Source organism: Rattus norvegicus, chromosome 17 (genome assembly GCF_021556685.1).
Source record: "Rattus norvegicus strain SHRSP/BbbUtx chromosome 17, alternate assembly SHRSP_T2T, whole genome shotgun sequence".
NCBI classification, from domain to species: Eukaryota; Metazoa; Chordata; class Mammalia; order Rodentia; family Muridae; genus Rattus; species Rattus norvegicus.
In genome coordinates this window covers 41,492,145-41,515,220 of record NC_141550.1, presented here as the reverse complement: position 1 = coordinate 41,515,220, position 23,076 = coordinate 41,492,145, and the positions used below count along the sequence as shown (strand labels likewise).

The window sequence follows — 23,076 nt, the reverse complement described above, 5'->3', positions numbered from 1 at the left end:
TCGGGTTCTGTGATTTAAACTCTGGTTCCCATGATTAATAGTTGAGATCTTTTTTGACTCTTTTCCTGCTTTTACTTAAATACACATAAGTAAATGAATTTTTTTTTCCATCAAGTTCTTGGTATTAAAATCTCGTTTCTGAGTTCTGACTTGTTGAGGCACTGGCCTTTTTTCCGGGTTTATAATCGTGGTTTTGTGACAAGCAAAGACCGTGCGGAGCTTCCTCCACCTTGTCGTCCTGCTAAGGTTTAATTAGAATTTGATCTTGATGTAGTATCTCATAGGATATTGCCAAATTTCTATTTTATGAGCCAGAGGTCAGGATTGCCCAGCTAACTAAGCTTCTGTTGAACTACTCTCACAAACAACAAATGCTCCCTCTAGCGGCAGAGCGATGCCAGGATGTGGTTCTCAACACCAGGAAGAAATCATTTAAATTGGCTATACACTGTCTTTGGTGGGCTCCTCATAACGGGTTTAGTACATATTTTGAGGTTCTACGCCAGGCTTCCTTATAGCTCTACAAATCTCAAATCTCAAAGTAAAAGCATGCAAATACTTCTTTATTATGGCTGAATTATCCTTAAACTGCCTGGAAAATAGAGCCTGAGGAGAAGGAGAGCATGTCCCATGACTGACCCAGGAAAGCCTGCAATGTATGAGGCCCGAGAGATCCTGAAGTCTGTGCACTGAAAAGCACTGATGTCATGGTGACTGGAGAAAACAGATGAAACATGTATATTCAAGGAGAAAACCAAGGACTGCGTCTTAGGGTTTCTATTCCTGCACAAAGCATCATGACCTAAAATCAAGTTGGAAAGGAAAGGGTTTTTTCCGCTTACACATTCACATTGCTGTTCATCACCAAAAAAGTCAGGACTGGAACTCACACAGGGCAGGAAGCAAGAGCTGATGCAGAGGCCATGAGGCTTGCTTCCCTTACTTTGCTCAGCTTGCTCTCCTATAGAACCGAGGACTACCAACCCAGGGACACCACCCCCTTTGCTCACTAATTGAGAACATACCTTACAGCTGGGTCTTATGGAGGCATTTCCTCAACTGAGGGTGCTTTCTCTGTGATAACTTCAGCTTGTGTCAAGTTGACACACAAAACCAGCCAGTACAGCTTTCCTTAGAGAATGAGACTAAGGACTCACCTCCTACTGGAAACTTAGCCCATCTGTCTAGCTATTCTTATCATATTCTTGTCTTTTTTTTTTTTTTTTCACTTGACATAACAAAGTATCTTAACCGTTTCCTAAATTCCCTGTTACCTTCCCTTCTACTCCTTGTTCTTAGCCAGATGCTGAGTGGAAGGGAAGGAATAAGTCTCATGACTCAACGTCAGATAACTTGTTCTATGGCATAAGGGTATGAAAGAATGAGGAGAGAACAACATAGATACATGAGCAGTGCAGAAGCATCACAAGAAAGATCTTGTAAACCACTGAATTCTGATTCTATGCCCAAATCCAGGGTCACTGAGGTGAGGTGGCTCTGTGGTGTTTTCATCTAGACTTAGCAATGTACGTCAGTCAAAGAAAAGATTATTACATAGGTGCTCCAGTGTATTAAACAAATAAAAGATAACAATGTCTAGTGGTAACAGTTCTTTCTCTCATAAACAGTCCTTGCTTCGGTTTATAGGACAGATTTATCAAAATTGAGCTCTTTTTGGAGGTTGTATCTTCCAGTGACTAAGAGGGATCTTATTAAAAAAAAAATCCCTTGAAGCATTGCTATGAATTATTTTTAAGGCCTGGATTATTTCAATCAATGGAGAAGAAAAATAGGAGATATGAATCATGAAATCATGACAGATGAAATAATAGTAATGTCTTGTTTTTGAATTCCAGTGGTGAGACTATGTTGCCATTTACAGTTTCCCAGTGGAAAAAAATTAGAAGATTAACAGTACACACCTTCTGGGAAAAAAAAAAGATGATAATTTTGGTGAATGAAAATAGTCATTCTGGAAGGTGGCTAGGGAATCGAAGGGAGACAAACTATCATATGCTTATCACTGAGTCTACAAATCCCACCTCTTAATATTCCCAATAAGGTGTTCTCAGAAGTACATAGAGAAGTACTTTCATGAATTAAAACACTGTCAGGATTTCAAATTACTGGTAGTCTCAAATACTTTAACTAATGGGCAGGTAACATATTTTAAGGACATTACAGTGAAAAACCTGTCACCTGCATTCACTAACATAAAATTTGTCGTAGAACAAAACAAAGCAAAAAAACCAAAACCAAGATAAAAACATAAAACAAGCAAGCAAAAAGACCAAAAACAGGAATAAAAATAAAGACAAAGGAACCAGCACTGTTGGGGATGAGGTGAGTGGGAACGAAGGCTTGCAGAGCATGCTTTAAGTCCTGTGTTCCACACAAAGGCAAGCTCCGGGAAGACTGGGAGACTCCCATAAACCCCAGCACTTGAAAGGTAAAAGCAAAAAGATCCAAAGTTTCATGTTATTCTCAGCCACGTGGAGATTTCAACTTCTTCATTTAATTAAAAATGTGTTGAAAGACTGCAAGGGCAGAATTGAGAAGCCTGTGTCTTCCTGCCTTCGAATAAGCCAGAATAGGGCATTCTCCCCTCCTGTGTATGCTTTTTGCCTTATCAAATAAGGAACAGTCTAGACTGTCTGTCACCTATTTCTTTGAAGACCTCTGTTATTTTTCTAGTATTTGACATTGTTTCTTCCACTATTGCATGATCTCATGTAAAACAACATTCATGTCTCTTTGTGTGAAAAAAAAAAAAAGAAAAAGAAAAAGAGAAAGAGAATAATCCCTAACTTGAGAGAGCAGTTCAAAAATGGTAAGAAGTAATATTAATGGGTCTTCCTCCAAATGGAAATTCTCAAGTTAAGGATGGTTCAGTAACTACATGCTGTGTTCATGTTTGTGTAGACTGCAGCTATCCTGGAATTTTCCCTATAGGACTGGCTGGTTTCAAATTCAAGAAATTCTCTGGCCTCTGTCTCCCAGGATTAAAGGAATATATCACCACTGCCCAGTACTCTTCACACCTCTTCCTCGACTTTTCAAGAGCCTGGCTTTCACATACAAAGAATCAATAAACCAATAACAAAGTTGGGGTGAAGTGCCATATCATGGATAAAATATTTTAAAATATTTTCAATCAATTACTCAGATAACTTTATTTTCTCCTGTCACTACGTATTCTCACAGCCAGTTTTAAAATGAAAAAAAAGAAAAAAAATTGAAACTTAATCCCATAAGTCCCACTTGTCTCCCACTCTTCCTGTCCTACCCCAAAAGCTCGAGGCACTGACTCTCAGTCAAGGGGTTTACCGGTTTTTTGTTTGTTTTAACCAATTACTTTATAAGTCTTGGAAGTTCAATCATCAATATGGATTTCTCAGGAAAGCTAAATGGCTGCCGCATTTTTAACTCTTCTAAGTTCAACCTACTGTCAATGTCCTACCCTGAATGGGAAAGGCACAAGACCTCAGGACATAAGAAAAAAATCTAATTAGAATGCTATGGTTGCTTTCACTGAAGGGCTCATTTGGCAGTATTTTAATACAAGTAATATACGCTGTAAACAACTACTTCAGAGATAGCATTGTCCCTATGTACTCAGCAGACCGCTGTTAAGACTCAAAAACCCTATCAAACTGGAAAGTACTAAGACCTAACAGCAGCAACCCTAAGTGGCCTCAGCCTTTAATCTAAACTCGGGGTAAAAGCCCAATTTCACTCGGTCTTTCATGAAGGCAACTTGGCTGACAAAGTAAGCAGTCAGAACTCTTCTAGAAATGATGTGGGTGGCTCTGAAAAGAGCCTTTGGGTCTGTTGTGAGCTCTGAGCGCTCACTTGGAGCTGGTGTACTTGGTGACCGCCTTGGTGCCCTCCGACACCGCGTGCTTGGCCAGCTCCCCCGGCAGCAGCAGGCGCACGGCGGTCTGGATCTCCCGGGACGTGATGGTCGAGCGCTTGTTGTAATGCGCCAGGCGCGACGCCTCGCCCGCGATGCGCTCGAAGATGTCGTTCACGAACGAGTTCATGATGCCCATGGCCTTGGAAGAGATGCCGGTGTCCGGGTGCACTTGCTTCAGCACCTTGTACACGTACACGGAATAGCTCTCCTTGCGGCTACGCTTACGCTTCTTGCCATCCTTTTTCTGAGCTTTAGAGATAGCTTTCTTAGAGCCCTTCTTAGGAGCTGGTGCAGATTTCGAAGGCTCAGGCATTCTTCTCAAAACCTATGGACAATCTACAGTGTTAAAGATTAAGAAAGCACGACACTGACTTATTTTATTTATACCCTTGGAATTCAAATGAAGGCGCAAGTGCCTTTACTTTTGATTGGATAGAAATAATACGCTCAAAGAAATAAACTTTGATGCAAATAAGGGACCCAAAATCGCATCTTTTATTGGTCAAAAGAAGGTCATATTGACCAATAGGAATGCGATATTTTGGGACTCGGACTAACGTATAAGAAATTTTAACAGTGGCTTCCATCTTTTCTAATTTGTTATCTTTAGTAATGTCTGGACGCGGCAAGCAGGGCGGCAAGGCTCGGGCTAAGGCCAAGACCCGCTCCTCCCGGGCCGGCCTGCAGTTCCCCGTGGGCCGCGTGCACCGTCTGCTCTACAAGGGCAACTACTCGGAGAGGGTGGGCGCCAGCGCCCCGGTGTACTTGGCGGCTGTGCTGGAGTACCTGACGGCCGAGATCCTGGAGCTGGCGGGCAACGCGGCGAGGGACAACAAAAAGACACGCATCATCCCGCGCCACCTACAGCTGGCCATTCGCAACGATGAGGAGCTCAACAAGCTGCTGGGCCGTGTGACCATCGCGCAGGGCGGCGTCCTGCCCAACATCCAGGCAGTGCTGCTGCCCAAAAAGACCGAGAGCCACCACAAGTCCAAGGGGAAATAGAATCAAGTTGGTGATTGGACTGTCAACGTATATAAAGGCTCTTTTAAAAGCCATGCACCTTTTCACATGACCAGCTGGTGACACAATACGTATAGATTCCCGCTCTATTCCTTTGTAGATACTACATCGATACTACCATAAGTAACAAGGTATTCATAGTTAAAAGTCCAATTTATTAAGAAGCAAAGTGTAATTTTACATGACAGTACTTACAGGAAACTGATAACCTTTAAAATATCCATCCAGGGCCCGTGGCATATTTGTTGACCTTATAAAGACCAAGAATGTAATTTTGTATTGTTGAGTCATGGTTTTATTTTAAAAGTAGTTACAAGGCATTGCACTTCGTATCCTGGTTGAGACAATAAAAACACGAAGGTACAAAAGAGTGGATCAAGGGTCAAGCTGGGGCTTCTGATCACCGCACTTGGGAAACAACTGTGATGCCAAAGGCAAACAAAACTACATTAAAATACACCAATTGAAAGTTCTTTGTAAGAACAAAATGTAATTTGAGACTGTCGGGAAATGTAGCCTATCAGATACTCTTAAAGCTACCAATCACACTGGCTATTACCCAGCCAATGAATTTGTGGCGCGCGACTTTCGAAATGTTGCAAGGCCAATCAAAATGTTTCTACGTCTATTTAAGGGCAAGATTCTTTCTTCCTTCTACATTGGTTTATCCTTTTTACGGTATGGCACGTACTAAGCAGACCGCTCGCAAGTCCACGGGCGGCAAAGCCCCGCGCAAGCAGCTCGCCACCAAGGCCGCCCGCAAGAGCGCTCCGGCCACCGGCGGCGTGAAGAAGCCCCACCGCTACCGTCCCGGCACCGTGGCTCTGCGCGAGATCCGGCGCTACCAGAAGTCCACCGAGCTGCTGATCCGCAAGCTGCCGTTCCAGCGCCTGGTGCGCGAAATCGCGCAGGACTTCAAGACCGACCTTCGCTTCCAGAGCTCGGCGGTCATGGCCCTTCAGGAGGCCAGCGAGGCCTACCTTGTGGGTCTGTTTGAGGACACCAACCTGTGCGCCATCCACGCCAAGCGTGTGACCATCATGCCCAAGGACATCCAGCTGGCCCGCCGCATTCGTGGAGAGAGAGCTTAAACGGTCCTACGAGCAGTTAACCCAAAGGCTCTTTTCAGAGCCACACACACTTTCTGTAGATGCAGCTGTCACTCTCATTTCTACTGTGTTGGAAATTTTTTTAAGTGTTAAAAAGAGCGGTAAGTTTAATAATACAGCTTAGCCATGTTGAATTTAAAATGTTTTTGTTCTGTACCTAAATTGGGTGGCCTTCAGATTTGAAGGGAAACATGGATATTATAAAATAGCCAAGTACTCAGAGTGTCAGTTTTTGTCATAAGGACGTTCTGTCTTCATTCTTAGGTGCTCTGATTCTTGGGTGCTAGCTGTTGAATAGCTTCTGCTACCGTACTTAGACATGTGTCTTGTTCACATATTGCTTGATTCACCACTTGTCTGCTCTAGAACTTTAATACCAGTACAGACTAAGCATTATTACTAATTTTTTGCTCTTACTCATTGAAATTATGTTACAGAACTTAAAATATTTTGATGTATAATTTTTTTAGTAGGTTCTGGAAAGTAGGTAATTGTGAGTAGTGTCTCTGTAAAATAACAATTACATTGTGCTGGAATATTTCAAGTAATGGTTAGAATTTTTTTTTGTGGTATTTGTAGATTTTGCACCATATTTTGAAAAACTATAGAGGCCCTTCAAGGATGACAGCCCCTCACCCCAGACATTGGCTCCCATCCTTCTTTCACTGCTTCCTTACATGTAACATTGTCTATCGAGAATGTGAGTAGGGAACAAAGTTATCAAGATGTAATTTGACAGGGTGATCTGTGTGGGTATGTTTTCCAGGAATACTAATAACAAACCCAACAATAACATAAAAACCCATATTACAAAGTATTTTCTTTTAAATTATGTCTGTACTCCCTGATATGCCTCCATAGGCTGAGCGAAGCAGCAGGATCACAAGTTTGAAGTTTGCTTTGGTTGCAGAATGAGTTCAAAGATACCACTGGTGGTTTGGTGAGTCCTTGTCTCAAAGTTAGAAGTGACTGGAGTAGAGGGCACTGCACTTGCTTAGCTTACCTAGTAAACAAAACAAACAAAACAGAAAGGAAGAAAAGTTCTATGTCCAGGTATTTGACCTGATTTCCTAGAGGCTGCTTTAGTCAGCTCTGCCTGGCAACTATATGTCATCCACAAGTGGTGTCATATGGCGATGGTGTCTCTTGAATGCCACTATTTAAATATTTGGTTTTAGCCCTGCTTGCTTTCATGCCCTCCTGCTTAACTTTTTAATGTATTACTCCCCTCTATAAGAATGTAGAGTTTTAGGTACAGCGTGCTGAAAGGCAGCAAACTTGCCATTTTTCTGTAAGAATCAGATGAGCGGTTTTCAAGGAGTCTGGCTCTTCTTGCCTCAGTCCCTACCACAACCATGCATTTAAAAAATAGATTCTACATTCACTCCTCATTTATTTGAGGCCTTAGTAGGATTTTACAATATCTAATAAATTGGTAAATAAATGAATATAGAAACATGTAGTAAATAAATAATAAATAACACATGCATGAATCTTCTTTCAGAGTTCCCAGTGGTGATCTAGCAGCATGTAGTACTCACTTGTACGGGAGGCTTGTTCAGGCTTAAATTCTATCATAAGTGCCTACTATGCCATCTGAAATGAGTCATTTTCTCCATTTGAAATTGGAACCAACACCATCTATCTTTTACGATTATCATTAGAATATATTCATTCCAATGTATGGTTTCAATTTTTCTGAGCTATAAATTATGTGGGCTTTTTTTTTTTTTTATGGCTTAAGTTTTTAAATAACCCAAACTAGCTTCTGAAATTACATCTTACTTGGTATCACGTAATCACATAGACTCTGCTGAGTTTATAAATTATCACTATATACTTAAAATCTTTTAAGGATTTTGTTGTTGTTGTTGTTGTCCTTAGCAAGGGAAAATAGTATGGTACGATACCCCTCTATTTGATTCCTAAAACAGGAAAAACAAAATAAAATCTTCTTTAGCAGAAGGCTATAGATGAGATTACTATGTGCCAAGCCATCAGGCAGTAAGACCAACTGAATTTCAAATTTTGCTAAACTGCTGTTAATCTTTCCTTATTGTTCTCCCATAGCCTATATTCCCACAGTTGCACTCCACTTGGACTAAAAAACTTTTTTTTTAAAAAAAAAATTTGTTTGTCTATGGTGACTTGTAGCCTTATCCTGTAAGTTACATAAAAAAATATTTTTGACAAATCATCCTTGTGCCCAGATGGAGGTCCTAACTATGACGTTAAAACGTCAATATACATAATTGAACAGAGTGTGCCGTAGATACTGGTTGTTCCAAGGTCTACAGCAAGCATGATTTCTATCCTCCACATGCCACACACAAAGTGATGTTAGGCACAGGATAAAATTTACAACTCGAAGACAACAGTTTTGTTATGGAGGTTTGTATGAAAGTTTAAGGCTCTGAGAGACAATGAGGAAGTTAAGTTTAGGAAAATAGAACATGGAAAGGAAAAGAGAATAAAAAGACTGAGGTTAGCAGTAGGCCTTAGAATCTTGACCTGTAGAAGCAACTTCCTGAGTGTTCAGAGTGTCTTAGTAAAATTAAACATTTGGGAAAAAGTGAATGGGAATTCGTAAACTGAGCTACACTGCAGTGTGGCTGGCAACAGGTACACTATCATTGCTAACTCACTTTGGGAAAAGGACCAAAAGAACTCTCCAAATAGTTCTTAAAGCTTGATCCTGAAGGAGCTTGCAACCCCATAAAAACAACAATGCCAACCAACCAGAGCTTCCAGGGACTAAACCACTACCGAAAGAAGAAACATGGACTGACCCAGGGCTCCAACTGCATATGTAACAGAGCATAGTCTTGTTGGGGCACCAGGGGAAAGGGAAGCCCTTGGTCCTGCCAAGGTTGGACTCCAGTGCAGGGAAATATGGGGGGGGAGGGGAAATAAGAGGGATGTATAGAGGGAATACCCGTATGGGGTAGGGGGAAGGGAGGGATTGGGGGCTCATGGACAGGAAACCGGGAAGGGGAATAACCTTTGAAATGTAAGTAAAAGAAACAGATCTAATAAAAAAATTAAAAAAGAAAAGCTTGACCCAAAGAATACAAAACATCTGTTACTATACTTTATTACATGCTATAATTAAAAGTAATTAATTCTAATACACATTTGATGATACTGCTTGTGTTGGAACTAATAGCTTGGCAGGGAAATACTTCTAGTAAGAGTATTAAAACAGTGTATTTGGGGTTCTATTACTGTGATAAAACACCATTATCAAAAGCAACTCGGGCAGGAAAGGGTTTATTTGGCTTACAGTTCCACAACACTCTTCAACATTGAAGGAAGTAAGGGTAGGAATCCAATCAGAGCAGGAACCTGGAGTCAGGAGCTGATGGTCAGGCCATGGAAGGTGTTGCTTATAGGCTTGCTCTCCGTGGCTTGCCGGGCCTGTTTTTCCTGTAGAACACAGGTCCACCAGCCCAGAAATGGCACCACCCACCCACAGTGGGCTGGGCTCTTCCCTCATCAGGCACTGATTAAGAAATCCCCGGCAGAGTTGCCTACTGCCTGATTTTATGGAGGCATTATCTCAATTGAGATTCGTCCTCTATGATGGCTCTAGCTTGTATAAGTTGAAATAAAACTATCCGGCACAAATAGTAATAGGTAAAAATTAGTTATGTAGTACATCTTTGAAACAATCTCTTCTAATGTATTATTACCCAGTCCAGTTCTCACAGAATATGGGCAGCATTATCAGACGAGTTTTATAGGTATAAAGGGGGAACAGAAAAATTACCAGTTCACATTTCTTTCTATTAGTTCATTCCTTCGAATGAGAGCATACACTGTGTAGATATGGCAAAATGGAACCCAAGCACGAAGCAGTTTTACTGCTTTAATTAAAAATATGGTAATCTAAAGCAGCGATGAATAGATTACACAAGAATCAAGCTGAGAAGGCGCCAAGCACAACTATTTGACAAGGTAAAGAGGCTTGAGCTATGCAGACAAGGGCTATTTTAAGAAGTTTTACTAGTACCGGTTGTTTCAATTCCTATTAAAAATGTTTTATTATTTATTTTTTTAAAGTATCTTTCCACTTGAATTTTCACATTTAAGAAACAATCACATGTTCTTTTGACACTTGGTGAGTTGTTTAAAAAAGGCTTTAATCCTAAATATTTCAGAGTGGTATTTGTTTCAATTCCTTCAGGTACTGAGCCATAAAAATGTAACTCTGCTAAAATACATATAGAACAATATTATACTTATACTAAATGGAGTGTATTCAAATCTGGGGAAAACCCCAGGGAGTCCATAATGTCTGTATATGAGACCCCTTGGTCACCGCCCTGAAATGGGCGGAGCAAAAGAAGCCGTTGGCCACCTTTTGGTCCCCGCCCACTTGAAGTTCTCAACCAGGTCCGATAAGAGTGTATACTTGTACACGGAAGTTTTAGCAACCCAGCTTGTTGCTGGAAAGCCTTCAAAATAAGGTAGTTATGTAAGGCCGAGGCAAAGGCGGGGCTAAGCGCCCACCGCAAAGTCTTGCGCGACAATATCCAGGGCATCACCAAGCCCGCCATCCGCCGCCTGGCTCGGTGCGGAGGGGTGAAGCGCATCTCTGGCCTCATCTACAAGGAGACCCGCGGTATGCTGAAGGTGTTCCTGGAGAACGTGATCCGCGACGCCGTCACCTACACTTGAGCAAGCCAATCGCAAGACTGCCATGGATGTGGTCTATACTCTCAAGCGCCAGGGCCGCACTCTCTATGGCTTCGGCGGCTGAGCCAGTCTTCACTCACTTAAATTCACTGTAGCAAAAGGCCCTACCCTCACCAATCCACACCATCAGGCTGTGGATACATAGATAAGGCAACATGGTTGATTCATTTTGTTTCTCCCAGTCTGATAATCTGTATAAACCCAAGAGCTGGTATACTATGTGAGTACGGTGTTCCTGTCTTCAGACACACCAGAAGGGGACGTCGGAATCCATTACAGATAATTGCCATGTGTTTGCTAGCAATTGAACTCAGGACCTCTGGAAGAGCCGTCGTCCACTAAACCATCACTCCATCCAAAAATCAAGTCTCGAAAACCCTACAATATTGGGGAATTATATACGATTGGTGACAAAGATATATAAAATGTAGGGGGTTATTATATATAAATATACATTGTTACTTCTATATACTATTACGCTGCCATGTAGAGGTTGTTCAAAATTTCATTTAGTGGTGTGACTAGGCTAAATAGTGAAACTAAATGAGAGTAATAACTTAGAACTCAATGTATTATCTGTGGAGTGAAGAGGCAGACTGGGCAGTTCCTGAAGAAACAACCTATGATCTACATCCAAAGCGAGATTTGATACACACTGACCAACAGCTGTCATCCCAGCATTCCAGAAATGGATGCAGAAGGCTCTCTCAGTTTGAAGCCAGCATATGTTCTGCACCATACGGAGAAACTCAGAAATGAGATTCACACAGTGGATGTTGTGTGCTCAGTTTTTGGACCCTTTCATCAGTCCTGGAACTGCATCTTGTTAACTACTATGTACTGTAAAAGTGAATGTTCAATGTAACTCAATGGCCTACTTGAGAAGCCAGGTCCATCTTGCTGCAATGCCAAAATCTGTAATAGTGACAGCTTCTTGACATTCAACATTCTGAAAGAATTAGAATTTTTAAACTTATCAAACATACTCTCTGCTCAGAATATTCTGAATTACCGTACTAGTTACAATAAATAGTGCTGCCTTAAAAATACAGTTCTCATTTCAAATAGAATTAAGAGATGCTTGACCTGAGAGCTAAATATGAGTGCCCATGGTCCAAGAACACAAATTCAGGTTCTTCCAAGTACTATGGTTTACTTTGGGAGTGTTCCATGACATTTCACTAGTTATAGAACAAAGAAAGTCCTAAGGCAAAGTGCTTACCAAATTCACTGGTTGGGAACACAGTGATGGTGAACGGTAAAATCTAACAAAGGTATTAGGGATGAGCACACGCTGTTATTTTCTTTCTTTCTTTCTTTTCTCTCTCCCTCTTCCTCCTCTTCTCCCTCCTCCTCCTTCTCTCCCTCTTCCTCTTCTTCTTCTTCCTTCTTGTTTTTGTTTTTATTTTTTGAGACAGGATTTCTCTGTATAGTCTTGGCTGTCCTGGACTTAATTCTGTAGATCAAGCTGGCCTCAACTTCACAGAGATCTTCCTGCTTCTGCCTTCCAAGTGCTGTGGACCAACACTACCACCACAACCACTGAGTAGAATGAATGGAATTTTAAAGGGAATAAAGTTAACCCTCTATAATCTTAAAATTCCCAATTTGATCAATCTTTAACAGTGGACAATTTTTCCTCCCTCTTGCCTTGGATTTCGTCTTTCCTTCCTGGAACTTCAGCTCACAAAATCACCAAAGCTTATAGCAAACCAGTTTGCCTTTCATGGCAAACCCCAGGCAAAGTTAGATGAGAGGCCATGGTGGTGGTGGTGGTGGTGGGGGTTTACAGCAGCCACTTCCTCATCACACTTCTTTATAATGGTTTTTCCTTATTTGGTTGGGTTTTGCTACAACTGAGCAAAGAAAGCTCAGCCATGGCCTCAGATGCTGTGTGTGTGCTGACTCACCCTTTTGGTTGACTTTAGTTTTTTAAATGTTACTCTTATTTTATTGTTTGATAGTTTGCATGCTGCATGTACATCTGTGCACCACTCTCATGCTTTCATGCTTCCTGCCCAGAGACCAGAAGTGGGAATTGGCTCTCCTGAGACTGCATTTACAAGAGATTATGAGACACCATGGTGGGTTTTGGAAATCGAATGTAGGTCCTCTGGAAGATTAGCTTAACCGTGTGTGTGTGTGTGTGTGTGTGTGTGTGTGTGTGTGTGTGTGTGTGTTGGTGCACACATACCAAAGCACACATGTGGATATCAGAGGATAACTTATGAATTCTGGGTCTCTCCTTCCACCATGTAGGTTCAAAAGTTTAAATTCAGGTCTTGAAGCTTGGCAGCAACTTTACTAAATAAATCATGTCACTGACTTATTTTATCTTGATATGTAAATCAGGTTAGCCTGGAACTTACTATATAGTCCAGTCTCATCTTAAATTCATGACCTTTATGAAGTTTTTTAAAGTGAATGCACCATAAATCCTTTTATTCATGTCCTCAGGCTACAGCCACATTATGCTTTAATTATGGTGCTGGCATATAAGGAACGACAGTTGGTCATGTAAGGAAAAGTGAGAGGTTTCTATCCACAGTAGAGGTGGACACCACCAAGGAGAATATATGTCTGTTAGGAATGTTTTGATATAAGGCCAGGCCTACCTTAAAGGCCAGTGTGATTACTAATACCTTAGATAAAAATTCTGCATCTACACAACTACATTTACTACTCATGAGAATTCAAAGTGTTTTCTGTGGGCCTCAGAGAGCAGCTGGAACACTGCATAATAGCAAACAAGTCCCTCCGGAAGGAACTTGGGGAACGGATAAAATGATCAACCACCCTCAGAACACAACACGTTTCCTCATTCCTCTGCCCCATTCCTGAAACTTTCCAGGATGTAGCTATGAATTGCACTCACTAATATAAAAAGAAGCTATGCTGAGTAGTGCATTATTCTCCAAGAAATTCACAGTTGGAAAACAGGAATCCCAAATCAGGGAGAGACACTCAGATCCAGCTCACAGTGACAGGCTGAGTGAGGCTCAAATCTCTCCCTTGTAAGTGATGCCTAAAATAAGACAATGGAAAGAAAGAAAAATATATAGACAACAAAACCACAAAAGAAAAGAAAAAGTGCCACCAAGCTGGGTGTGGTGGTAATCAGTAATGCTGGAACTTGGGAGGGGAAGGATCAAGTTGTCTAGGCCATCCCAGTTATTTTTCTAGTCGCCAGTCATGGAGTTCACATCCCCCACTTCTGTGCTCTCAAACGTACACTACTTGAACCCAAAATTGTAGCAGGAAGCCAAAGAACACACTTGCCTTTACCAACCTTAGCCACAAGGTGAAGGGTGAAAGTGTAAAGGAGTCATGAAATGGGGACTTCCGGGATTCCTACTGATCTGAGAAAGAAAAAAAATTCCCCACCATTATGGCGGCAATAAAGCCACTAGTTCGTGACAAATCATTGAGAAGCATCTACTTTACAACTATTGAACATACCTGAACCCCGCCCGGACTTACCGACGTTTTCACTTGCTCAGTTCGCTGAAAACCATGTTTTAACTTGCTTCCCCATCCCTCACTCCGGCTTTCCTAAAGGAACCAAGTGAGTTGATTAGCTGCGCATGCTTAATGAAGGCAGTTTATCTGCTGCCCAAGAAAAAGGTGCAAGTTTTCAATTCATTGAACTAAGATAAACCAAAGCAAAATATACTTGCACGCACCTGTAGACAATTTTAATGTTTATTTTCTCAATTTCTCCATATTCTCTGGATTGCAATATTGGGTGGCTCAAGCATCACAACTCTTTTTACAGAGAATTTGGGCGGCCCTGAGAAGGGCCTTTGGTTAAGAAAATAGAAATAAAAAGCCTTAACCGCCGAAGCCGTAGAGGGTGCGGCCCTGGCGTTTAAGCGCGTAGACCACGTCCATAGCAGTGACGGTCTTGCGCTTGGCGTGCTCCGTGTAGGTGACGGCGTCGCGGATTACGTTCTCCAGGAACACCTTCAGCACACCGCGGGTCTCCTCGTAGATGAGGCCGGAGATGCGCTTCACTCCTCCGCGCCGGGCCAGGCGGCGGATGGCGGGCTTAGTGATCCCCTGGATGTTGTCGCGCAGGACTTTGCGGTGGCGCTTAGCGCCGCCTTTGCCCAGGCCTTTCCCTCCTTTGCCGCGACCGGACATATCTTAGAGGGCAGAGGAAATAAGTTCTGAGCTTAGAGTCGCTCCTTTATATAGCTGCTTTGCCTTGATCTCCCACCCCCAACAGAATCGCAGAACAGAAAGCCCGCCGGCGGGAAAAGTGACGTCACAAATCCCTCCCTCAAGACTTGCGCGGAAAGGACCGAAAGCCCGCCGGCGGGAAAGTGACGTCACAAGCTCCGCCCTTAAGACTTGCGTGGAAAGGACCAAAAGCCCGCCGGCGGGAAAAGTGCTACCAAAGCCCCACCTTAATCCCTGCCCAAAGGGAACCGAAGGCCTGCAAGACGCAGACACGACCCTTAAGCCTGTCCCTAGTTTCAGAGTTTCAATATACTCTTATCCCACGGTAACTTATTGTGTAAGGAGCAATGAGTACAGCTAAACACTCAAACAGCACGTTTAGTAGTTGCTTACACCGCGTAGCCAGGTAGCGAAGTTCTACTCCCTTACCCATCACTGGGGATACTAGGTTTACCTAAGGATGGACTAAATGTTTTATATCACAGCTATTTTACTTGAAACCGTGTGTGGCTCTGAAAAGAGCCTTTGGTTCATGCCAGGAACTGTACAATTACGCCCTCTCCCCGCGGATGCGGCGGGCCAGCTGGATGTCCTTGGGCATGATGGTCACACGCTTGGCGTGGATGGCGCACAGATTGGTGTCCTCAAACAGACCCACAAGGTAGGCCTCACAAGCCTCCTGCAGGGCCATGACAGCCGAGCTCTGGAAACGCAGGTCGGTCTTGAAGTCCTGCGCGATCTCACGCACCAGGCGCTGGAACGGCAGCTTGCGGATCAGCAGCTCGGTGGACTTCTGGTAGCGCCGGATCTCGCGCAGAGCCACGGTGCCGGGACGGTAGCGGTGGGGCTTCTTCACACCGCCGGTGGCCGGGGCGCTTTTGCGGGCAGCTTTGGTGGCCAACTGCTTGCGCGGAGCCTTGCCGCCGGTGGACTTGCGAGCGGTCTGCTTAGTACGAGCCATTGCAAGACAAGTAAAGACTGAGTATTTTTGAGCATGGAAGTGGTACCCGCAGAACTACTATTTATAGTATACAAGGAATAGTGATTGGATGAAAATGTCGGTTACATGTGACGTTTAAGATTCTGATTGGTCTATTTTTAAGAACTACATTTGTTGGTTATATGGGGCTACAGTAGTCTGCGACTGCACTGTGTGTGTGGAGGGGGAGGGAGTGCGCGTGTGTGTGTGTGTGTGTGTGTGTGTGTGTGTGTGTGTGTGTGTGTGTGTGTGTCCAATGACTGTCATCTTCTACAGCATTTCTGCCTCCCAACACATTGCGGCTTAGACTAGATGCCATTGAAGAATAGAGAACAGTCTTGATGTCTGGAGTATTGAAATATAGAATGTGTCTTTTGCATTGAAGGAGGGTAGGCCAGATTCTATCTTTTGATTGGTTTACTGAGTTTCGTAAATAGCCACTAAAACAGCAGATTTAGAATTCTTCATTTGCGTGGAAAGTGTTCATTTTCTTACAACCCACACTGTAAATAACGGAGAGAAACATGAGAATAAAAGTACAGAAGTCTGACTCGGATTATTCTGAGTATTTCTTCATTAAATACCTGTACTTCTATGGATGCTTTGAGTCCTTCATTTTGGGATTGGATTGTCAAAATATTTTCATCCATTCTTAGCCAGAGATCACTCGATGCGTTCAAAAACTTGTAAAATAAAACCAATAAAAAAGTGGTCAAAGAACGTTAAGATTGCACTTTTAAGTTTTTCTTTAAAAGGAACTGGGCAAGACTTTTCCAGAGCTATTTCGTACTTGCATATCCCTGGATAAGTCATGTCATGGCTTTTCTCTCGAGTAGTAAGTGCTGTCTCAGAATTGTGCAGCCCTTTTATTAGTTACTGGTTCGCAATATGAAATCACCGCCACAAACTGACACTCCTTAGAACACTGAAAGTTTCTTCCTTAACTAATATATAAAAGGTAACGTTACATAGCTCTCAGTACTCCCAGAAACCAATACGGAAGCCCGCAAACAAGGCCTATAGGCTAGCTTTCTGGGTTTTGATTGCCTAATTTACAGCCACTCTTCACTAGTTGAGGTACGTTTTGATAGGCATCTACCACCTTCTGATGACAAAGCAGGAGAGTACAGAGTGTCCCTGCTGTGCTTGAAATTCCACTTCAAGCAGGCAGCCGGAGAAGTTTTGAGGCAACCTCTACCCACAAAACGTGAGGATTGACAGGTCCCTGGAACAGCAAAGGAGTTAGGCTCTGAAGTCTTGCAGGCATCCAGGGACGCGAGGGGGCGGGGCTTCAGGGTTAAGGGGGCGGGCGTTAGCATGCACCAATCACGGCCCGGCCCTGCTCTATAAATACGCCGCGAGGAGGTCTTGTCTTCCTACTTCTTTTCTTCGTCTTGGCATTTGCTGGTCACTCCTCAGCAACCATGTCGGAGACAGCGCCAGTCCCTCAGCCTGCGTCTGTTGCCCCTGAGAAACCTGCCGCTACAAAGAAAACCAGGAAGCCTGCGAAAGCTGCTGTCCCTCGAAAGAAGCCCGCGGGACCTTCAGTGTCTGAGCTCATCGTGCAGGCAGTCTCATCCTCCAAGGAGCGCAGCGGCGTGTCCTTGGCTGCGCTCAAGAAGTCGCTGGCGGCGGCGGGCTACGATGTGGAGAAGAACAACAGCCGCATCAAACTCGGGCTGAAGAGCCTGGTGAATAAGGGCACCCTGGTGCAGACTAAGGGCACCGGCGCTGCTGGCTCCTTTAAGCTGAACAAGAAGGCGGAGTCCAAAGCCAGCACCACCAAGGTGACAGTGAAGGCGAAAGCATCCGGGGCAGCTAAGAAACCCAAGAAGACTGCTGGGGCTGCAGCAAAGAAGACTGTCAAGACACCGAAGAAGCCCAAGAAGCCTGCAGTTTCAAAGAAGACTTCTAAGAGCCCAAAGAAGCCGAAGGTGGTCAAGGCCAAGAAGGTAGCCAAGAGCCCTGCCAAGGCAAAGGCAGTGAAGCCTAAGGCTGCCAAGGTGAAGGTGACAAAGCCAAAGACTCCAGCTAAGCCGAAGAAGGCGGCGCCCAAGAAAAAGTGAACAGTTGGAGGCTTCTTCCAGTAACCCAACGGCTCTTTTCAGAGCCACCTACATTACTCAAAGAGCTTAGCACTAACTAGTTCACAGCAATGTGGAACTGGGTACAAAATAAACAGTTCTTTCCCAGTAAACCGGACAATTTGGGTCCCTCTAGGTCTAGCTTACCCCAAGTTCCTATCAAAATGCCTTTACCTGGGTAGTTTTATAATTTTTAGCCCTGGGAGACGCTACCCTCTCCAGGTGTGGGTAAGTTCTTCATGGCGTGGTTATGTAATGGCATGTGGTACCTCTCCCAGGTAAGTGTCATGCTGCCAACATGAGAATGTAGGTCCTTAGTGCTCCATATCACTGCAGCACTAGGCATAGGGTGTGGTCAAGATAAAAGTTTAAATGCAATACACGGTTTTTTAGTTCAAACTCACAAGACTACCTTACAGAAATGCTGGGCACTTGAAGGTTTGGTTTTGTGAGGAATTGTGTGTTACTACGTAGTTGATCATCTCCCAGTAACCCCATGTAGCCTGCCTGCTCTTGAAGCCTTTGTAGGTTTTGCTAGGTAGCCATTTTTGACCTTGAACCGATCCTCCTTCCAAGTGGTAGGGTTACCGCTCCCCTCCTTCCCACACACCCTGATTTGCGGACCTCCTCTATCCTATCCTTTGAGTTCAGTTTTTAAATTATTTGAGAGTGGGGTGGGGAGGTAGCTCTTGTGTCCGCAAGTTGGGGGCGGGGGTAGGGGCGCACAACTTGAAATTGGTTCTCTTCCACTACTTGAGTTCAATTCATCAGGTGACAAATTCCTTTTGCTCTGAGCCATCTTTCTGGCCCTGAACTTAGCTTTTGTTGTAAACAAATTATGGTATCTGCATAGCCTAGTGCAATCAATATCAATGTAGTGAAGACGCAGGGGATTAAAGATAAAACAAAGATTGGCAGGAGACAGCATGTGGTAGACACTGATTTGCCTTTCCTTTAAAAAAAAGTCATTTAAATAACGTGGTATGAAATCTGGCACTTAGAAAACTTTAATATGCAGTGTTTTCTTTACATTACTGTGCAATGAACCTGGAGTTCATTGCTGAGCTATAGTCTCGTTTTGTTTTTTGTGTATTAGTACACTCCAAAGACAGCAGCAGTAAAATTGCATGTGTCCATATATTTTGAGACAGGCTCCCCTAAATTGCTTAACTAGGCCGTGAACTAATCCTGCTGCCTCAGCTTCTCTAGCAACAAGAAGGTCTGTGTTTCTAAGTCCAACTTTTAAACATCTTAATATAAACAGGCGCAGAGAAACAAGGCCTAGGGATAAGGGCAACTTCTTCCTTTCATTTCACATCACCTTTTATTTCTTTAAACACCCTGAAGCAGATACAGTCATGTTGGCATTTTTGTTTTAGCTATTTTATTTGGGTTTTCATGTATCTCTATTCAAACCCTTATTTCCAGCAGGGCTCCAAAACCAGGTAGGAGAGAAAGAAGGTTAGAGAGGAAATGGGGCATAGGTCTCTTTAAACTACTTCCTGTTGAATCAGTTCCTTGGGGCAAATCCAATCTTCCATTTAAGTCAGAATTTTCTCCAATTTCTTGCTTCTTTTCTCTTGACCATCAACAGGAGCAGAAACCATCAGGAGGAATAACCCTGTCTTCTTCAGAGCACCCCTCTATTTTTCAAAGCTCTCTCTGACTCTAGCATTTACATCTTCTTCATAGTGCCCAGAAGTAAACCATTTGCAGCTGGCAGAATCAAATCCTTACCAGAGCATGCGCAAGTCAAAAGTCTGCAGCTGTGGATAATCTAGGCAGCTCCAAATACCACACCTGGAATTAAAACAAACATGTTTATATAACAAAGATTTTAAAGAAACCAAAAGTCTTCATTACACAGTCAGACGTATTTAAAAGTGGGAGCATTCAGTGCACATAGTTCCATTACATTATTTGGGGGGCGAAATTGGGATTCCACTCGGTCTTTCACAAGGAAGGTCAGTTAAGTCTACCAATCCAGAAAGGGCGGATCACACTTAGGCTCCGCCCATCCTCCGCTCGCCCCAACCTTGGGAGCCCACTCAGGTCTTGTCTCATTCTATTGCCATCTTCACTTCCAGTCTCCAGCTCCAATCCCGACTTCTCGGCGTAGGAAATCAAGGCACCTCCGGCCTAACTTCCGGCGCTTGGCTCATCTATCAGATAATTGGACGCTGGGTTTGAGCGGACCAATCAGAAGCGTCGGGAATCAAGCCTTACTGGCAGAGCTGTGGCCAGAGGAGCTAAGTTTACCACCCTGGGAGGTCTCCAGCCTGGAGTCTGAAGCATGCTCCCTAGGAGGCGTCTCCGCCTGCAGTTCAGGAGCACATCTCATAAATAGCCGAAATTCTGTGAAATCTCACAGGAAAACGATTTTTCTTTTTCTTTTTCTTTTTTTTCAAAACAAAATATGGCAAACTTCTTTTTTAGTTATTTACACAGTAACAAAGCAATGGGTCTCTTTTCAACACTTCTGGATATTATAATCTCCTCACATCTTTCCTGGTTGCAACTCTCTGGTTCTTCTCCTGCCCCTAAATAAGCTTCCTCTGCCTTCTGGTCACAGCTCTCTTTGACCTCTCATTCCCCCATCTCTACTGTTACAACCTCTCCTTTCCTTACCAATCCCGTTTCTAGTTAATTCACACACACACCCCCAACACATACAAATTTAAATCTAGTTTTCATATATGAGAAAATATGCGCTATTTGTTTCTGGGTCTGTTTTCTTTTTGTTTGGGTTAGCAAGATTTCTGGCTCCAAACAAATAAACTCATGAACCTATTGTTTTAAATATTGAGTGGACAGCTCTGTGTGTGTGTGTGTGTGTGTGTGTGTGTGTGTGTGTGTGTGTGTGTGTGTGTGTGTGTGTGTGTGTGTTTTCTCTTGCAACTCATTGCACGACTCTGGAGTTGAAGGTTCTCTGGTTAATAATCGGATTTGGTCCCCTACTGCTGATGAGGAAGACACTGATTCAGGGTGCTCTCCCCATCAATCACTAGTCAAGTAAATGCTCTACAGCTGGATCTTATGGAGGCAGCTTCTCAATTAAGAGTCTCTTCTTTCAAGCTGACACAGGAGGGTGTTTCTGGGCTTTACCTTTGGGAGCTTTGGGAGGGTATCTCTGGGGCCTTATCTACAAACATCTCCCTCCTATGTTCTGTTACTCATACCCACTTGTTTCCTCATGAGACAGACACAGATGTGAGACTCAACTGTCCCAAGACAGACTCCATTTTGTTTTTGTGTTTCTAGTGTTTTGTGGGGCTAGTGGTAGTTGTTTTGGGCACTCACAACCGTCCATCTCTTCCATTGAGATGAACTACACTTGAGTATTGTCTCACAAATACATAACAAAAGCTATGGTTATCTGAAGGGGTCATCTTGGAATCCAGGGCACAGGGGCTCCTTCTTTCTCATGGTGCCTCAGCACTGATATGGTCTCAGGATTTCACTGTGCGAAGAGTCTGCTGTTTGGAGTGGGAAGGTAGAAACCTGTCTAACGTTTACCTCTAGCCTGAGTTAAGATGAACTCCATGCTTTCTTTGCAACCTGAGGACCCAGCACTGAGTATGAGTAACTACCAGGATTATTCCCTGGGGGACTCCAGAGTCCAAGTAACTCATTCTCCATCCTATGCTCTCAGTCCCCTTTGCCAGCTCCTTCAAGCCATTGTACATGTTTATTCCTTAAGCAAGCAGGAAAGAATTTATATACTTGCCCCATTCACCTGCAGCTACAAATGTGATCAGCCTTGCTTAAATACGAATAAATGATTCATTTCCCTCCTTTCTATAATTCTGTCTTAGTTAGTGAAATCACTCTTGTTGGATTTTGGAATAGAGAGGCTGAGGCTGACATGCTCACTTCCAGCCTTTTCTCCATAAAACCCTGAGCACACTTGGCATATAGGTGACTGTCCTGACTACCTTAATAGTAGTGGCTGTTGTTTCCTGGTCTGTAGTTCTGTGTCTTGTAATTGCACCATATTTGTGTCCTGCAGAGAAGTGGTGAGGAGGAAAAGGCAACAACTCCGCAGGACAGAGAAACATAGCTGGCGGGCTTGGAGAAATTTTATCATGTTAGTGATCCACTGTAACAACTTCCCTTTGCACCACTGCCACCAAAGCAGTTATGAACGGATAAGCCACCTCAAAATGCTAATGAAGCAACAGAGCTTTAGAAACCTTTTGAGTTTCAAGAGGGTTGGGAGTAAAAGTCGATAGATCTCACATCAGAGCATATCCTGCCCTTCTGCCCTCTCTGCTGGGTCACAAGAGAGTTTTGAACTTTGTCTCTAATTTGTTCTTTGTGTTAAATGCTTTACATTATGTTCCTTTTGTCCATCTCCCCCTCCCCTTTCTTTTTAAAGATAAAAAGGTTCAAAGACCAGAGCAACTTTATTGGCTGTCAATTAGCCTCCCATAGTGCTTCCATTTTTTCAAATAACTCAGCAGAGATTCCTAGGTTTCTGTAAGTGACAAGTGCTCAGCAGGGCACCAATGGATCAATGATTGTTTTACTGGAGATTTAGAGGGACAAACAGTGGAGAGTGTTGTCTCCAGAAAATCAGAGACCGCTCCCCTACAACTCTGAAAGGATTCAGGACTTGGGCAGCTCTTACATTGGCATCTGCTTTTGCTTCTCAAATAGCGCAAGGAATCTCAGAAAATCCAGAATACAGGTGAGTGAAGCTTAGGCCAGGCCAGGCTGCTGGGGCCTTTGAAGTGGCCCCTTGGCTAAGAATGTGATGTCCCTTGCAAGAAGGCCCATGGGGTCAGTATCCTTCCTTCAGAAGAAATCCTTTGCCATTCTTTCTGTCTTGGTTTTAAGAGGAAGACAGCCTGTTTAGAAGTTCAGTTGAACTTCTGTTTTAATTCTCTCTCTCTCTCTCTCTCTCTCTCTCTCTCTCTCTCTCTCTCTCTCTCTCTCTGTGTGAGTGTGTGTGTGTGTGTGTGTGTGTGTGTGTGTGTGTGTGTGTGTAGAACTAGGATGGGTCTCAGAAGCAGCTGCCATAGAACAGGAAGCAAAAAGCACTGCTCTTAAATAGCCTTCTACTCCCTTTGGTTGTCAGTGTGT

The 23,076-nt window shown here is 43.4% G+C and overlaps 6 protein-coding genes across 6 annotated transcripts; 3 read left to right on the top strand and 3 right to left on the bottom strand.

Moving 5' to 3' along the window:
* Nucleotides 1–3,639: 3,639 nt before the first annotated feature.
* Nucleotides 3,640–4,269, bottom strand: H2bc3 (H2B clustered histone 3). The gene is given in 1 exon segment (NM_001409025.1): nt 3,640–4,269. A coding segment is annotated over 1 exon segment (381 nt). The 5' UTR covers nt 4,230–4,269; the 3' UTR covers nt 3,640–3,848.
* A 259-nt stretch (nt 4,270–4,528) lies between these two features.
* On the top strand, nt 4,529–4,921 carry Hist1h2af (histone cluster 1 H2A family member F). The gene is given in 1 exon segment (NM_001024282.1): nt 4,529–4,921. A coding segment is annotated over 1 exon segment (393 nt).
* A 674-nt stretch (nt 4,922–5,595) lies between these two features.
* On the top strand, nt 5,596–6,077 carry LOC134482710 (uncharacterized). Its single transcript, XM_087591841.1, has one exon. The coding sequence runs from the start codon at nt 5,620–5,622 to the stop codon at nt 6,028–6,030; it is 411 nt and encodes a 136-aa protein (XP_087447967.1). The 5' UTR covers nt 5,596–5,619; the 3' UTR covers nt 6,031–6,077.
* An 8,357-nt stretch (nt 6,078–14,434) lies between these two features.
* Nucleotides 14,435–14,910, bottom strand: LOC148000144 (histone H4). Its single transcript, XM_087591843.1, has one exon. The coding sequence runs from the start codon at nt 14,887–14,889 to the stop codon at nt 14,578–14,580; it is 312 nt and encodes a 103-aa protein (XP_087447969.1). The 5' UTR covers nt 14,890–14,910; the 3' UTR covers nt 14,435–14,577.
* Nucleotides 14,911–15,400: 490 nt separating this feature from the next.
* H3c1 (H3 clustered histone 1) lies at nt 15,401–15,924 on the bottom strand. The gene has a single exon (NM_001408762.1). The coding sequence runs from the start codon at nt 15,887–15,889 to the stop codon at nt 15,479–15,481; it is 411 nt and encodes a 136-aa protein (NP_001395691.1). The 5' UTR covers nt 15,890–15,924; the 3' UTR covers nt 15,401–15,478.
* Nucleotides 15,925–17,283: 1,359 nt separating this feature from the next.
* Nucleotides 17,284–18,104, top strand: H1f1 (H1.1 linker histone, cluster member). Its single transcript, NM_001106113.2, is given in 1 exon segment — nt 17,284–18,104. A coding segment is annotated over 1 exon segment (642 nt). The 5' UTR covers nt 17,284–17,331; the 3' UTR covers nt 17,974–18,104.
* Nucleotides 18,105–23,076: the final 4,972 nt, after the last annotated feature.